This window comes from Branchiostoma floridae, chromosome 11 (genome assembly GCF_000003815.2).
Source record: "Branchiostoma floridae strain S238N-H82 chromosome 11, Bfl_VNyyK, whole genome shotgun sequence".
In the NCBI taxonomy this organism is placed as follows: Eukaryota; Metazoa; Chordata; class Leptocardii; order Amphioxiformes; family Branchiostomatidae; genus Branchiostoma; species Branchiostoma floridae.
In genome coordinates this window covers 13100103-13116166 of record NC_049989.1, presented here as the reverse complement: position 1 = coordinate 13116166, position 16064 = coordinate 13100103, and the positions used below count along the sequence as shown (strand labels likewise).

General features: G+C 40.3%; 2 protein-coding genes and 2 long non-coding RNA genes across 12 annotated transcripts in view; 3 read left to right on the top strand and 1 right to left on the bottom strand.

The window, feature by feature from the left end:
• LOC118426514 (coiled-coil domain-containing protein 157-like) overlaps window positions 1–16064 on the top strand; it is a 1184186-nt gene that overhangs the window by 793895 nt on the left and 374227 nt on the right. The window lies entirely within an intron of this gene.
• LOC118426523 (leucine-rich repeat-containing protein 74B-like) overlaps window positions 1–16064 on the top strand; it is a 61120-nt gene that overhangs the window by 11756 nt on the left and 33300 nt on the right. The window contains exons 11-16 of one of the 7 annotated variants that reach the window (XM_035835986.1): window positions 903–923; window positions 1658–1824; window positions 2348–2433; window positions 3709–3717; window positions 5151–5205; window positions 7139–8902. In XM_035835986.1, coding sequence (XP_035691879.1) covers window positions 903–923; window positions 1658–1824; window positions 2348–2433; window positions 3709–3717; window positions 5151–5205; window positions 7139–7171 — 371 coding nt within the window. In that variant the 3' untranslated portion in view covers window positions 7172–8902. Of the gene's footprint in view, window positions 1–902; window positions 924–1657; window positions 1825–2347; window positions 2434–3708; window positions 3718–5150; window positions 5206–6363; window positions 8903–16064 lie in introns of those variants that run through there. The other 6 variants (XM_035835987.1, XM_035835983.1, XM_035835989.1 and 3 more) reach the window with 6 other exon arrangements.
• LOC118426570 lies at window positions 11711–15537 on the bottom strand. The gene is made up of 4 exons (XR_004832417.1): window positions 15373–15537; window positions 14513–14711; window positions 13465–13678; window positions 11711–12712 (listed from the first exon to the last, which is right to left on the bottom strand). It is a non-coding gene; the product is annotated as an uncharacterized LOC118426570 (long non-coding RNA).
• The window catches only part of LOC118426571, a 3465-nt gene continuing 1072 nt past the window's right edge, over window positions 13672–16064 (top strand). For both annotated transcript variants that reach the window (XR_004832419.1, XR_004832418.1), the window contains exons 1-2: window positions 13672–14030; window positions 15013–15997. This is a non-coding gene — a long non-coding RNA (uncharacterized LOC118426571). The remainder of the gene's footprint in view (window positions 14031–15012; window positions 15998–16064) is intronic.

The window sequence follows — 16064 nt, the reverse complement described above, 5'->3', positions numbered from 1 at the left end:
AACAAGAAGGAATTCAAAGTTCCTGCACTACACAGTTTCAACCAAGCAAAGAAGCAATAGGACCGTACTTGCCATAATTAGATGGCAGACTGAATATTATCAAATCAGGATCAGTCATTTTTCAGACATTTTTGATTGTGTACATGATTGCTCTGATGATATTGACAGTTTCAAATCAAAACCATTGTGACATGCTTTTATTTTCAGTGCCAGACATATCCATGCACTTTGTGTCATCTTTTTTGATTAACCAAAAGTTTTGCAGTTTTCGTGATTTCCGCATTATTTCCTTCCATTTCCTTGTTTCCTCTTCCCTAACCACCCTTCACAACAATGAAAATTATTTCAGATCCTGAGCTCTCTTCTCTGAGCAAAGAAAACGGAGCTTCAAGTGGTACTAACTCTCCCCAAGGTTACAAATCCCACTTACAATGAGCACAATACTCTGTAGCTTCAACTAAACTCCTGTAAGATAACTCCTCCCCCTTCAATAATGTATACAGTGTTTTGATTTCTCCTCTAAAAACTCTCCTTAAAATTGCATCCGATAGATTCTGCTTTAATTTGCATCCATAAATATGATTTGATTCATGCATTTGCTTTATGTTTATTGTTAGCTGCACGGCTAAGTTGTCTTCAAAAAGTGCAGTCCATGACTATTATAATTATTTTCCATCTGTTATAATGGCTTATTTTTGCAGTTTTGTTTCACAATATCACTGCATTTTCACTTCTTTTTGCAAATTGACCATGCCACAAATCTGCAATGAATAATCTCACCTGTTATGTTCAATGATGAAAAATCCACCGTAATGTCATTTTTTTTTCAAATCTCATTGTCCTCTTTCATGACATCTGTTTCCTTCGCCATCTCCTCTCCATGACCTATGACCTCACAACAGCGGAACGGGTCCATGGCAGGGGTAACGTTTTGCAGCAGTATTGGAAGTGGTGGTGTATTTGGGAGCACGCATTGGGAGTTTTCAAATTCACCTTGATCCTTATATATTAAGTATTACATATATCCCCCCGTCAGTTTGACGTATTGTGTGCGTATATGGCACAGCAGAGATCAACAAAGTGCATGATAATGGGGGTGTTGGTGTGGGTTTTTAGCCTGGTATCCAAACCTATCATAACTACCGAATCTCTTTTGTCCTTCTATAGATAGGATAGAAAGGATGACTTTGCAGACAGTGTTGAGTGAGTGTAAGCTTGAATGAGAGTGTGTGACTTAGTGAGTGTTGAGTGGTACATTGTGTATGTGTGTGTGAGTGTGAGTGAGTGAGAGTGAGTGAGTGAGTGAGTGTGAGAGTGAGTGAGTGAGTGGTGAGTGAGTGTGCATGTGAGTGAATGAGTGAGTGATGATCATACCTTCTATACTTTGGCAGCTACTGCGATAGGTTTAGATACCAGGCTAGTGGATGGGGGTTAAAGGTACCATGACTAATGTTCTGTATCCTAGGCTATACTACAGAATATACCATTGAAGATACAAGAAAGTCAAGGACATTTCACATGTGTTCCTTGCCTCTAGGTTTTCTCACTGACCCTTAATCACTGACAGTTTTTTGTGTGTGATTGTTGAAGGGCTAACGCAACTTAAATTCTTCCAACTGAAAGCTTAGTTTTCATCATTCCTTTGCAATTCTTTAAGGTGGTGCTGCGAAGGACTTTAAGAAGGCGAAGCCGCGTGCAGACCCGATGACAAAGCTGAAACAGTATGTGGAGAAGAACAACCTCCGTCTGGTCGACCTCTTCAACCAGTTCGACAAGGACAAGAGCATGAGCGTCACCAGGGAGGAGTTTGCCCAGGGGGTGGAGGTTTGTAGTCAGGCTTACCTGTCAAGTCATGAAAGTTAGATGTGCAGACATCCAGGTAAACAATGTTTAAAGACAAGTAAGTCTTGACAACTGGATAAGATTCAAACATACATTTTGAGTGACAGAAGTAAAACTGAAATGCATGCATGAGGACACTTATTTTCAATGACAAACTTTAATCTTGTGCTAAATAGTTACAAATCTCTAGACGCGACAAGCAGTTTTTTTACTTAAATAGAAAAACTAAAATGGCTGAGCCATGTTCTACGGATGACGGTATCCCCTACATTGGGCCCCTGAGGGGAAGAGAAAACGGGGAGGTCCTAAAACTAAATGGGACATACATGTACTGTGGCTAAAGATCAAGCGGCCATTGGGATCCCCTGGGTTGCTGCTCAGCCCCTAGCACAGAACAGACCCCAGTGGAGGAAACTTATCACAGCCTTGTATGTCCCACATGGGATGTAGATGATAATTAGAAAAAGTTTAACAGACTAACTGAGATATGTTTCTATGCCTACAGGCCACTGGGATCGACCTGACACCTGATGAGTTGAAACGACTGCTGGACACTCTGGACAAGGATGGGGACGGGGAGATTGAATACGGGTGAGTGTGGTGTTTTGGGCAGCGTATGATCATCACTTAAGTTGCACCTATGTGAGGACAGCTGATGTTCTCGCCAAGAAATTTTTGGAAGTTTTTAAAGCATAGATGATCATGTGCACTGCGACAACAAAGAAGCTTGTTCCCACTGAGCTGTTGTGCTTGAATTCTTGTCACCATAGCTGTATTTTCAACCTTAAAAAATAACTGTTTTGTGGGTTGGATAACAGTGTTACTCACAAACAATATAGTCTTGCAATTACTGCAAATGCTTTGGTGACCATCTGTCACCTTCCTCGGGCAATACTGACTGTAATACACTGATTTTTCAACTTGTTGAAATGTGTGGGTTGGCTTTTTGCAATCAATTTACTAGGTTGTGCTTATCTTATGAACATGTAATACAGCAAAACTTAAAGACTGCACGGCTTGAGGATGTTGCTGTAATACACTGCGTGGTGTGAACGCTATAATAAGTGTGGCGCTGTCCATACTCTTGCTTGAATGTTTTCTGCCGCAAATTTGCAACAGAGAGCTTTTGGAGGGCAGCAGGAGTTTGTCCGTTATGGAGCGACGTTTGCAGCAGCGTCTTGACTCTCGCTGTCACAGCAAACTGTCTTCCTCTTGGTCTCAACGGGCTGACCAAGTTTAAGTAGTTATGAAATGAGTTCTTCTGTCGAAAAGTTTGTTTTGGCTGGCAGAGAACTGAAGCACTAAGCATCATATTGAAGTGACGCACTTGGTTCCAAAGACGTGCCTCACAGCTTCCCAAGCACATTTAAGCCTATCTACCATTATGTATCATGTCCAGGGCTCTAGCTAGCTTAACTTTTTTTTCTGTCATCCCAATTCTCAATGACAAAAATATCCTACAAAGCATCATTTTGTGCCATCTTCGTGTACAAATTTCTATCATTTTGTTGAAAATTTTTGCATTCTTCGATTTTTACCTATTGTCTAGTCACGTCCTGTAAAGGTTGACAGAATTGTCTGAAAATTGACAATCTGCCAAATGATTGGTGCTACCTAGAGCCCTGCCTATGATATTAGATTGCTTTATGCTCCTTCATGTGCTCTTACACTTTTATGAATACTTCTTTGTGTGAACCGCTTCACCTTTCTTGAGTGCTGTGCTTGCTGTGATACTCTTACACTCATGATATATCTCCTAGTAAGTTTTCCACTGAGTCCAGTGCTGTAGACGTCTCTCGTTCTCACCAAACACGTTTCTCTCCCACCCCACCGCATTCCTTGCCTTTTGCCTCCGTGGATACGTAGTGGTGTTGGGTATGTATAACAGTTCTCTTTCCTCTTCAACTAACAGTCTTCTAACGATCAAACCATGCACATCAGAAGGCAGGAAAATAATTAAGAGCCTCTTTATTATGATAAAATGTTTTGTTAAGTTTGTAGCTTGAAATACATGGATTCAACATTTAACCAGATATAGTCTGGTCAAAATGCACTGAGTATGACAAACTGGAAGCAGGAACTGCACTCTATAGACTCTTTTAAGAACTGTACAATATAAGCAGCAAGATCTGGTCAGTGCCCAGGTAACTACATGTCAAATCTAATAAAAAAACTTCTTGTGATAAAGAGTTGTCCACGTTTGAAGAAACACACTTTTAAGGGTTGATTATAAGTCTTAGAATTGAAAAAAAATTACAAGAAATTATGTTTCACTTAGTGTGCCAACTTTTTTACCTTACATTTTTACAATCTCTTTACCATGAAAGGGCCATCCCTTCTTATGGATTATTTCTCTACCTCTCCATTACCTTATGCTAAAATAAAACCTATCTGATGTGCATGGTTTGTTCAGACCTCTCCAGGGGTAAGTAATCTGTGTAAACAGTAGAACCGGTGAGGCAGGAGGATGTTGGGAGCATCACCTGTTTGTGCAACTCCTCTACCAACATCCTACTGTCTACACCAGTCTGCTGATTCCCTATTCCTGGACTTCTGTGTGTGGTTAGGTCACTTATGATTATATTACATCAGATTGTTGTTTTACCATTTTTACGAAAGAGTTGAAAATGAAAACAGGGTTGTAGCCAGAGCTCTAGAAATCATTTCCCTCCCCTCAATTTTATATGGCTTTGCCGCATCGTTCCTAGGAAACTCCCAAGGAAAATTTTGAAATCTAGACCCTCTGAAATGCTATTTCCTGCATTTTGAGGGTTAAGTTTTGCTCACAGAGGACAGAATGGGCAAAATTATTTCCGTCACCAGCTGCAAAGGATGGGTGCTGGCTACAACCCTGAATGAAAACATTAGAAAAGATAAACAGATACCAGACAAAACCAGGTCCGTACACTTGTTTTGTCTGATAGCTGTTGTCTATTAAGCAAAGTCCTAAATGACAGACGACCTGGTGAAGTTCATTTCACGTCTTAGACGTTGAAAATGTTACAGAAACTGACAAAATTATCAGAAAGTATAAAAAGATAATAAGCAAAGTTTGTACACTTGCCATTTGGTCTGATAGTTGTTGACTCTTCTCGATGAGTTATGCTGAAGAAGAGTGATGGATGTCACTCAAAACATCCAGATTTTTAATCTATGACTTGTATCCAGTTGTAGATAGTTATTGAATTACCTCTAGATGTTGTTTACGTGGATTTCTGACCTTCATACATATGTTTTAGTGGACTAGTTAAATTCTGGTTATTATGATAAGCACTTATGTTTTGTTTTCTCCTTTTCCCCTGGGACAGAGAGCTGGTGTTCGGAGCGCAGGCCCATCAGGAGCAGGAGCGCAAGATGGCCAAGGTTGTAGAGGCACTCCAACAAACTGATCATAATGACTAATCATGGCATTCTGGGACATGTCTTCCCAGAGTGCATCAGAAGGAAAGGCCGCTTGTGCCAATCCTGATGCATGCTGGGATGTTGTAACCATGCAGTACTAACTTTTGCTGTGTTGTGTGTGCCAAATGTGGGACTAACTTCATCCTAATATCACCATGGTGCATAGGTGGTGGAAAAACATAATGTCATCAGCATTACATGACATGATGATAGTATAATCAAAGCAGATATGCAGAGATTTAAGGGCAAGGGCAACTCTATAATGTCTTTTTAACTTACCGGTTTGTAATTTTTTACTAAATTTTTACATGTTGCATTAGTTTTTTCCCCCAATGCTTTGAACTCTATGATGAATATGGACAAGGAAACAAGCAAAAAAGGGTTTTGACATATAAAATTCTATATTTTCTGAAAACAAAAAGTCTCAGGAAAGTTGGTTGACAAACTGAAATTTATATCAACTTGTAACGCTAGTTCACCTTTATCCGTTGGGTAACCTACATGTAAACCCGCTGTTTTATAAGCTGGGTATTTGCATATATCACGTCCACAGACAGTAGTTTTCAACATGTTAAATCTTCAAAATATTGTCACAGTGGTTATTTTCAAAATATTGCAATGTCCATCGACACGATTACCCTAAATACCCTGTTTTTTAAAACAACGGATATGGGGTACCCCACGGATAAAGGTGAACCAGCGTTAGCCTTCATGTTGTCGAGTTATGGCCGGACAGAGAATTTTCAGTGAATGCAGTGATTTGGATGAATTTCTGGTTTTATATCTTTTACATCAAAGCAGTGAAACATTTAACTTTTCAGTAAATTTTTGTATAGAAATTTGGAACTTCCAGAAGTGTGATCTGCAATAATTTGCACTGATAAAACAAAACTTTCACTTATTTTAGGTCAAGATTATACCTTAAAGGATAAAACTAAGTTAGATGTCATAAAAAAGTTTTTTGCAGAAACTGTTAGCAACTCATCTAAACAGCTAACTTCATTTTCTTGGCGTCATTAGTTGCATTTTAGGCAGCGTCACGGTGAGGTGGTGGTACCATTCCATTTCAGATCATGGTTTGTGCATGTGTGAAGCTTTTTGTGGGTCCTTGCATTGCAGGCGCGTTCTCCCTTGCCCAGCCGATAGGAATTGTTTGCGGAACAGACGAGCAGCTGCATGCGCGTTGGAAAATTGTCGGAAACGCGCCGGAGTACGGATTGGCTACATATTGCTGGGTTCACACTTTTTAACATGCTTTCATCATCTGTCATATTGTTTAGAATATGCTTTAAAGAGTGTACAAGAAAGCAAAACCAGGAAAAGACAAAATTCTTTCAACAAATCTCATGTAGTTCATTTAAAATTGTTTTTTAATATTTAGTTTCATTGCTTTCTGCCAATAGTGTTACTTTTAGCTTATAAGTTTGTTTCAATTTGAATACACCCAAAAACATTTAGCTTGTTAAGTAGATTTTCTGATCCAAAAAGAAGATGTGCATTCATTGTTCTTAGGCTATTTACAATTTTCATCTTGCCTGAAGTTTTGTTTAAAAAATGAAGCCAAATGCATCTGAAAGTTAAATAAGAATAAAATTTCTGACAACATTACAAATTTTTATAGTGCAAATATGTTATGTCCAGTAATGTTTTTTAGGCAGCGATATCTGTTTGCGTGTGAACCCAGGTATATGTATACTGCACACAGTGCTCACATATGGAACCAAAATGCTGCTGCAAACATTGTCAAGAAAGGACGTATTTCCCCCGTACCCCTGAAGCATCCTGCATGCGCAAGGGTTAGGTTTGCTATCATGGTAATTGGCAATGGTGCAATGGTGACGGTCTCACTTAGTTTTATTTTCTCAAAGATGAGACAGGAATTGATACATTTCAGAAAAAAATGAAGCAGCAAAAGAGTCAAGCTTGAAGACAACACAAATGAAGATTCCAGCACTTTTCTTTTTTGCAGAACCACGTTTTTCTCCAATATTCAGATGCATGTACATTTTTGTATAGAACCATACTATCAGATATGTTCTGCAATGCATTTCAAATTTTTGCAACATTGGCAGCTTTTTTGCCAAATTCAATAAAAGTCTTCCTATGAAAGGATTTCACAGGCAAATGAAGAACGAAAGGGGTGACTGTCAGAATTGGTTTTGGAGGAAACCAATTTGCACCACAAAGGGTATGGCAAATTTTAGCTACAAATTTGAATTGAAAGAAAAATGTTGTAACTTAGCCTACATTGCATACTATGTTACATGTAGTCTCTTGCTGTTGCTTAGGGCTTATTGGGTCTCCTCCCTACGTTTCTTTGGGCCTGACCAGTGGAAAGGCCACTAAAAGCATTATTTAGTCTTAGAAGCTACCAACCCCTTCCTTTCTCATCAGCCTTTTAATTTTGATTTAATGCTGATGCTTCGGTAGTATATATGCAGTCCTATCCTCATGCGTGTATAAGTCATGTAACGTACAATATTATACATTCAAGTTTTGGTGTAAACGGAAGCCTGCAATAGTATGAAAAATGCAATAGCATCTAGGAGGCTTGCCATGAACGTAACAGTTCTAGCATTTAATTTGTCTAATTAAGACTTTTTGTAAATAATTGAAGCAGTGAATGATGTGTTTATACCAGACTGAGTATATTTTGGGAGTGAAATTTGTCTAGATTTAAACCTTTGCTGGAAAGCCATTTTGGTTGTTCCAATTGTGGGATGATTTGGATTTTTCAAAATGAAAACTTAGGGTGAAAAATTTCTAATGGTGAACTGTGGTGAAGGGCAAATGTATATAACGTTAGATATGTTGTTTTATTTTACGGGCAGTTATTAACAGGAGTGCCAAAGCATTTGCACGAACTCTATGAGATTTGTACGAACATTATGTGATATGCACGAATCACTGTGAAAACACACGAACCTTATGAAAATCACACGAATCACTGTGCGAAAACGTACGAACCTTATGTGATTCGCACAAATCACTATGTGACACACACAAACCTTATTTGATTTGCACGAACCTTATGAAAAACCGACCGACCACCGCAGGGTCACGTGAGATTACGTCATTCGCATAAGGTTTGTGCAAATCACATAAGGTGCGTATTTTTCGCATAGTGATTTGTGTGATTTTCATAAGGTGCGTATGTTTTCGCGTAGTGATTTGTGTGATTTTCATAAGGCTCGTGCGCTTTCGCACAGGGATTCATGCGTATCACGTAATGTATGTACGAATCTCACAGGGTTCGTGTAAATGCTTCTAATAGGCACCCCTTATCAAGTGAGGGTTATGTGGAATAGAAATGTTGCATGACTGTTTTGTCATCGCTGCTAGTTTAAAAGTATCGATTCTTCTGCTATACTAAAAGTCACTGGATGTATATATATAGGATGTGAATATTGTATTAGAGTTCTAAAGTTTGTGATAGTTTTTTATAGTCTATGACAATGTTTTATGGTGATTTTGGAATCATAACACAGACTTGTATATGGAAATATAGGTATAGAGAATATACATGCCGTGTGGGTAACTTGTAGTTTGAATTGCCTTTGAACCACCTGATGCACCTTTAAATTCTCCCCTGGTTTGCTGTGAAACTGACTTTCTAAGACTTGTCTCTTTCTGAGTAATAAATTCCCAACAAGAGTAACTGTTGGTAAGGGCTTAATTAAAGTTTGCGGTCTAAGAAGTGGTTTTCTAAGTTCGATAACGCGACTGCACAATAGAGGCTTCCGATGCGATTGACGCGTCATCGTTCGAGTTTCGACAGCGATTTAGCGCTTCGTAAAACCGACCGTCGTTTAACAGCGCACTTATCTTACATCGCAACCGACATCACTACATCGTTACATCTCAACCGATCTTAAATGACAATCGAGTTTTTAAACAGCAATCGAGTCTTTAAACAGCAATCGAGTTTTTAAACAGCAATCGAGTTTTTAAACAGCAATCGAGTTTTTAAACAGCAATCGAGTTTTTAAACAGCAATCGAGTTTTTAAACAGCAACCGAACCATAACTTCACGGGGGGACACTTAGCATCGGGTTTACTTCACACCTATTTAGCACGTGGGGGTGTGTATTGGCGGGAGGGGGTGGGGTTATAATCGACTAGTTCGGCGTATGAAGTTGGTCTCCGCTGATTTCAGGATCATCGTGCAAATACACGAATGTTCTCAAGATCTTCACTGTACAGTCATGATAATTACGGATTATGTGCATGTAGGAGCGTATGTAGGATAACCTGCCATTTACGGCCCAATTTACCACTTTAGATTATATATAATACACAAACAAGCACCATTGGGATGGTAAAGAAAATGATATCAGTTGACAATTACTACAGTTTCTGATTCAGAGACGTATATTTCGACAAATGCGGTGATGCAAAAATTCGATTGGGGAGCTGTCATGTATGGACTCAGTTCCCCAAACCTCGCATTCAAAACATAATCTACCGTAATAAAACTTGAATCAAATATTTTTAACGTGCACTTTTGAGAGACAGATGAACGTATGTGGGATTTAAGACCTCACATTTACATATCCAGTTGCTTGAGCATCTTACTGCCCGGATGTGAATTCACATATCCAGTTGCTTGAGTATCTTACTACCGGGATGCCTAATATTAGCTTTACGTGCTTGAACAACAGTTGTTTTTTTTTCGGCCAGAGAGAAGATGTCTAATGAGGTAATATGCAGGCACGAGTAGCAGAGGAAATAAACTCATGCCCTAACAATGACAATAACAAGACTGTTTGTTTTGTGTAGGACCTGCCAGATAATGACTTTTGTTTTCTTCAAGTTAAAATCAAGTTCTCATTTGATACAAAATGTTCTCCATCTATTTGAAGCACTTTATCGGATACGGTAAATATAACAACATCATCTGCATACAATATAGGACGTTAAGTTATGTTAAGTCTTCGCTTTAACTTATTTGTATCACGTCCTTGGTTGTGTTTAGAGCATTCATCATCATCATGCACGTGGAGGTTGTTTAGAAATTAGATAAAGTGGGGATAAGATTGCAGCCTTGTCTGACTCCTTTCACAACTGCAAACAATGGCGCTAAAGTAGGCGAAGTTTTATGTGCATACATTGAATTATCTTGTAAAAAGTACTATCTGCTCCAGAATTTAACGGAGACCGCATATCTCCATGAAATATCTGCTGGCTAAACTCCTTCCCTAGTTAATGATACTATCCTATGCCACAGCAAGATCTGCTTGGATATTAGAATTATGACACTTTACATTAACTATATAAATTAGGGACGTATTTGCATCATTTGTCTCTACTTATTTTGCACCTGCCACAAACAAATTGCTACATGTATTTGAGCCCTATAAAGGAAACAAGTATGTATTAAAAATGCAATTTTTTTGCATAATTTGCAATTTACATGCATCTCTGTAAATCTTTACTGAACTTACTGATCTTTACTCTGCAAAGGATATTTGCATACTGAATATCATGGAAATCCGTCGCTCCTTGGAAGATTTTAACAAAAACGCCCCTGCAGGTCCAGAGCAAGCTGCTATGGGGCCCAAACAAACATTACTTCTTCCTTGCATTACAAGATATCTGTCAATCAAAAACCAGAGACCAGAGCATGTCCAGGTAAAACGATACTAAAATCGGAACTTCTACTTCAGTATCAAGGTCATATACTGTAAATGCAGAAATGTTTTTTGGTGTTTTGGATCAAACAAAGAAGAAATTGTGCATTAATCGAAGCCCGCTTGCAAAATATCAAAGGACAATTGCAGTAACATTCAGGAACACAGCAGTACTTTCAAAGTACAAGGAAGACGGACGAAACTAGTGGAAGTAGACAAAACTGACATCAGATGCCCAGAGGGGTGTATTAGAGTTCGCACTGAACGGGAAGGCGAACTGGTTACCAACGCGGGACAACTGTCGCTCTCAAAGTGCCCATTGTGTCAAGGCCACCAGACACTTCACCATGTCCTGAATGCCTGTCCAGTGGCACTGGCAGCCAGATACACATGGCGACACAACAGTGTGCTTAAGGAGGAACTGGTGACCACACTGCAAGTATGGTACTCCATGTCTGATCTGCCGGTTACCATATGGTGTGATCTGAGTCCTAAACGGTTTGCTTGAGGGAGGGACTCATATCACAGTACCTCCGGACATCCTACCTACATTTGCCTAAAATCTACAAAAACTTTAAATATTCCATGGAGATATGGGGTCATAGAACTCTAGTTGAAATTATTTGTGGGGCATAATCAGAAACAACATTAGCATGCACCTGCATGTTGTCAAAGAATAGACTCAAAATCTTCATGGCACATCTGTGCTAATATCAGTAAGACAATGAGGCTTGTATTATGTTATATACATTTTATCACAGATGAATTGGTGATTTGTCTTTTACCTTCTCAATAGAATACAGCCGCAATACAATGAACAAATAATACAATCATTGTTTCTTTGTGCAAAATAGAATTGATTATTTACTTGAAACAAAGGAAATTACATACATAATGCAAAAACAAACTGCATTGCTACACTAACACTTCTCTTTCTTCCTTCATGTCTCAGAGATATAAATCCACTAAAAATGCAACAGTTTTGGACAGTCACACAATATGAAAGTGGTACACCTCATCTGTACATGGCATACATACATACTACATGTACGTAACTCAAGCTAAAAGCATTGTTTTCTGTGCTAACGTTATACCTGTATCAATCACAAAATCTTCTTTTACAAAATGTTTGTAGGTTTTACACTTCTATTTGAACGTGTACATATCTTGCTATCTGACATTACCACAAAAAAGCATTTGCTACCATTCATAAAGACACAGTTTGCATATGAAACTTCAGTGAAATTTTGAAAAGAAACTATAACAATGATAGTGTTCTGATAAGCTGACAGAATCTCGATAATCTAGCAATACAGAACTGAAAACAGTCTTGATATGTCATTGGTAAATTACATATACAATTGTTACAAATACAAGTACAGATTTTGGAAACAGTCAGATGTTTCAGGTAGCACCCTCTTACTTTTCCCCAATAATATTTAACAAGGACCAACATATCCCTTTATCACTCTCAATCCCCCTCTCTTTTTACATCTGCTGATATCTAGCAAGTAGTTTTTGTCAGTAACATATAAAGCAACTTTGGTGATACATTTCTTCTGTACATTGTATGCATACCTACTATGACCTGCTCACCAGTACATACCATACCTGTAGGACAGGATTTCTTTGGTAGATATGTACCTCATCAACAGTGAGTCACTACCTCAAGACTTCAACATACACGAAACGCACATGTGCTCACTATGAATACCATTCATATACATGTAGTGTTATATGCATCACTTAATGCTATATCACAAGCATCAGGTCCTCATGGTTTAACACTATGTCTTGTACATATCTTGTCTGCTAGCTGCACTGGCATTTATCTGTAACTGAAAACAAGAAAGAGAATATGAGATTATTAGCAATAGGATGATAGTGTATTAATGCCACAAAAAGGTCTTCCGAGCATCATGTAATGTGACCTTATTCTACTGTTAACATGCAACGTAACTTATTCAGTCACTTACATGTAGTATGGCAACAAAGTCCATGACAATTGGTAGAAAAACTACTGAAAAGAAAGATAACAGTACATGTACTTTGAAAGTAAAGTAAAGTATTCTTGACGAAAGTCATCATCCCTAATCAAGAATATGCACGCTTTCTTTGATGAAATTTGCTAATACCTAAGGAAAATTGTCTCAGGTCACGTACTTAGATGATCTTACATGGGTAGAATATATAAGCCTCTAACAAGGCTTTGCGGATTGCAGACTGACTTCTCTGGCTGGCCGACTCCCCTAGCATACTATTGGTTCTATCATTTGTTGAATTTTTAATATTTGACCAGCAATTCACGGAGTCTGGAAGTGGCTAAGACTACATTAGTCCTGGAGTACAAAGTCACAATAAATCAGACAAAAGTCTGATAGACTTATACATGGAGACACCACGCATGCAGACAAACATAAACAAGGCAGGGAGTAGACTAACTGTGTTCCTCTCTGTACTGTGTCACTCAGGTACATTGTCACAAAAAAAGGACATGTACATGTAAATGTCAGAAATCTTTCAAAAACCTTTTGCCACAATGGAATGGCCATCCAGGTATTTCACAAAGGATAAACCAAAATACACCCACCACATAATACAGTTTCCACCTATACTGTTGGTCCTGGCCCAAGCTGTCACCCCATGGATCCATTTGGCTCCGGTAGGCCCTCCTGTCAAACCCGCTGCTCGTTAACCCCTCCTGTTGGTCTCAAGGATCTGGCTATCCCTCTTGTCCATCCCGAGGCCTGGACCACCCTTCCTGTTGGCCCCGTGGCTCTAGGTACCTCTCCTGTCTGCCCCCGCTGGGAGTGACAGCAGAGGGTGCCATGGGGCCATTGGACAGCAGAGAAAAAAGGGGACTATTATAATTGTTTTTACTCTCTGATTAAAGGGTATCTTAACAGAGTACATTCAATCTACATAGGTGCATTTGCTCTCTTTATCTTTTTAGGGCCATTCAATTTTTACAGGTGCATTTACTATCTTACGAAGCTTACTTAACGAAGGTGCATGTGCTTAACAATGGTGCATGTGCTCGACAGAGGTGCATGTGCTTAACAATGGTGCATGTGCTCGACAGAGGTGCATGTGCTGGACAAAGGTGCGTATGCTGGACAAACGTGCATGTGCTTGGCAGGTGCATGTGCTTGGCAGGTGCATGTGCTTGGAGGTGCATGTGATGGACAAAGGTGCGTATGCTGGACAAACGTGCATGTGCTTGGTAGGTGCATGTGCTTGGCAGGTGCATGTGCTTGGCAGGTGCATGTGCTTGGCAGATACATGTGCTTGGCAAGTGCATGTGCTTGGCAGGTGCATGTGCTTGGCAGGTGCATGTGCTTGGCAGGTGCATGTGCTTGGCAGGTGCATGTGCTTGGCAGGTGCATGTGCTTGACACTGACAGGTGCATGTGCTTGACATAGGTGCATTTACTCTCTCAAGGTGCATTTACTTTAAAGAGGTGATTTACTTCACAAAAGCACATTTACTCTCTTCAAGTAAATTTACTTAATAAAGGTACATTTACCCTCTTAAGATGCAAGGGTGAAGTTACATTTGTACCTTCAATGCAAAGATAGCTTGTATCTTTAGAAAATAGCTGCCTAGAAATCTACTAAAGATGAAATTAAAACTTTTACCTGTTGGCCCACGGCTCCGATAGGCCCTCTTATCAGGCCTGTCACTCTATTTGCCCCTCCAGGCTACTGTCGGACCCGCTGCTCCGTTGGCCCCTCCTGTTGGTCTCAAGGATCTGGCTATCCCTCTTGTCCATCCCAAGGCCTGGACCACCCTTCCTGTTGGCCCCGTGGCTCTAGGTACCTCTCCTGTCTGCCCCCGCTGGGAGCGACAGCAGAGGGTGCCATGGGGCCATTGGACAGCAGAGAAAAAAGGGGACTATTATAATTGTTTTTACTCTCTATTAAAGGGTATCTTAACAGAGTACATTCAATCTACATAGGTGCATTTACTATCTAACGAAGCTTACTTAACGAAGGTGCATGTGCTTAACAAAGGTGCAAGTGCTCGACAGAGGTGCATGTGATGGACAAAGGTGCGTATGCTGGACAAACGTGCATGTGCTTGGTAGGTGCATGTGCTTGGCAGGTGCATGTGCTTGGCAGGTGCATGTGCTTGGCAGGTGCATGTGCTTGGCAAGTGCATGTGCTTGGCAGGTGCATGTGCTTGGCAGGTGCATGTGCTTGGCAGGTGCATGTGCTTGGCAGGTGCATGTGCTTGGCAGGTGCATGTGCTTGACACTGACAGGTGCATGTGCTTGACAGAGGTGCATTTACTCTCTCAAGGTGCATTTACTTTAAAGAGGTGATTTACTTCACAAAAGCACATTTACTCTCTTCAAGTAAATTTACTTAATAAAGGTACATTTACCCTCTTAAGATGCAAGGGTGAAGTTACATATGTACCTTCAATGCAAAGATAGCTTGTATCTTTAGAAAATAGCTGCCTAGAAATCTACTAAAGATGAAGTTAAAACTTTTACCTGATGGCCCACGGCTCCGGTAGGCCCTCTTATCAGACCCGTCACTCTATTTGCCCCTCCAGGCTACTGTCGGACCCGCTGCTCCGTTGGCCCCTCCTGTTGGTCTCAAGGATCTGGCTATCCCTCTTGTCCATCCCAAGGCCTGGACCACCCTTCCTGTTGGCCCCGTGGCTCTAGGTACCTCTCCTGTCTGCCCCCGCTGGGAGCGACAGCAGAGGGTGCCATGGGGCCATTGGACAGCAGAGAAAAAAGGGGACTATTATAATTGTTTTTACTCTCTATTAAAGGGTATCTTAACAGAGTACATTCAATCTACATAGGTGCATTTACTATCTAACGAAGCTTACTTAACGAAGGTGCATGTGCTTAACAAAGGTGCAAGTGCTCGACAGAGGTGCATGTGATGGACAAAGGTGCGTATGCTGGACAAACGTGCATGTGCTTGGTAGGTGCATGTGCTTGGCAGGTGCATGTGCTTGGCAGGTGCATGTGCTTGGCAGGTGCATGTGCTTGGCAAGTGCATGTGCTTGGCAGGTGCATGTGCTTGGCAGGTGCATGTGCTTGGCAGGTGCATGTGCTTGGCAGGTGCATGTGCTTGGCAGGTGCATGTGCTTGACACTGACAGGTGCATGTGCGCACTGACAGGTGCATGTGCTTGACAGAGGTGCATTTACTCTCTCAAGGTGCATTAC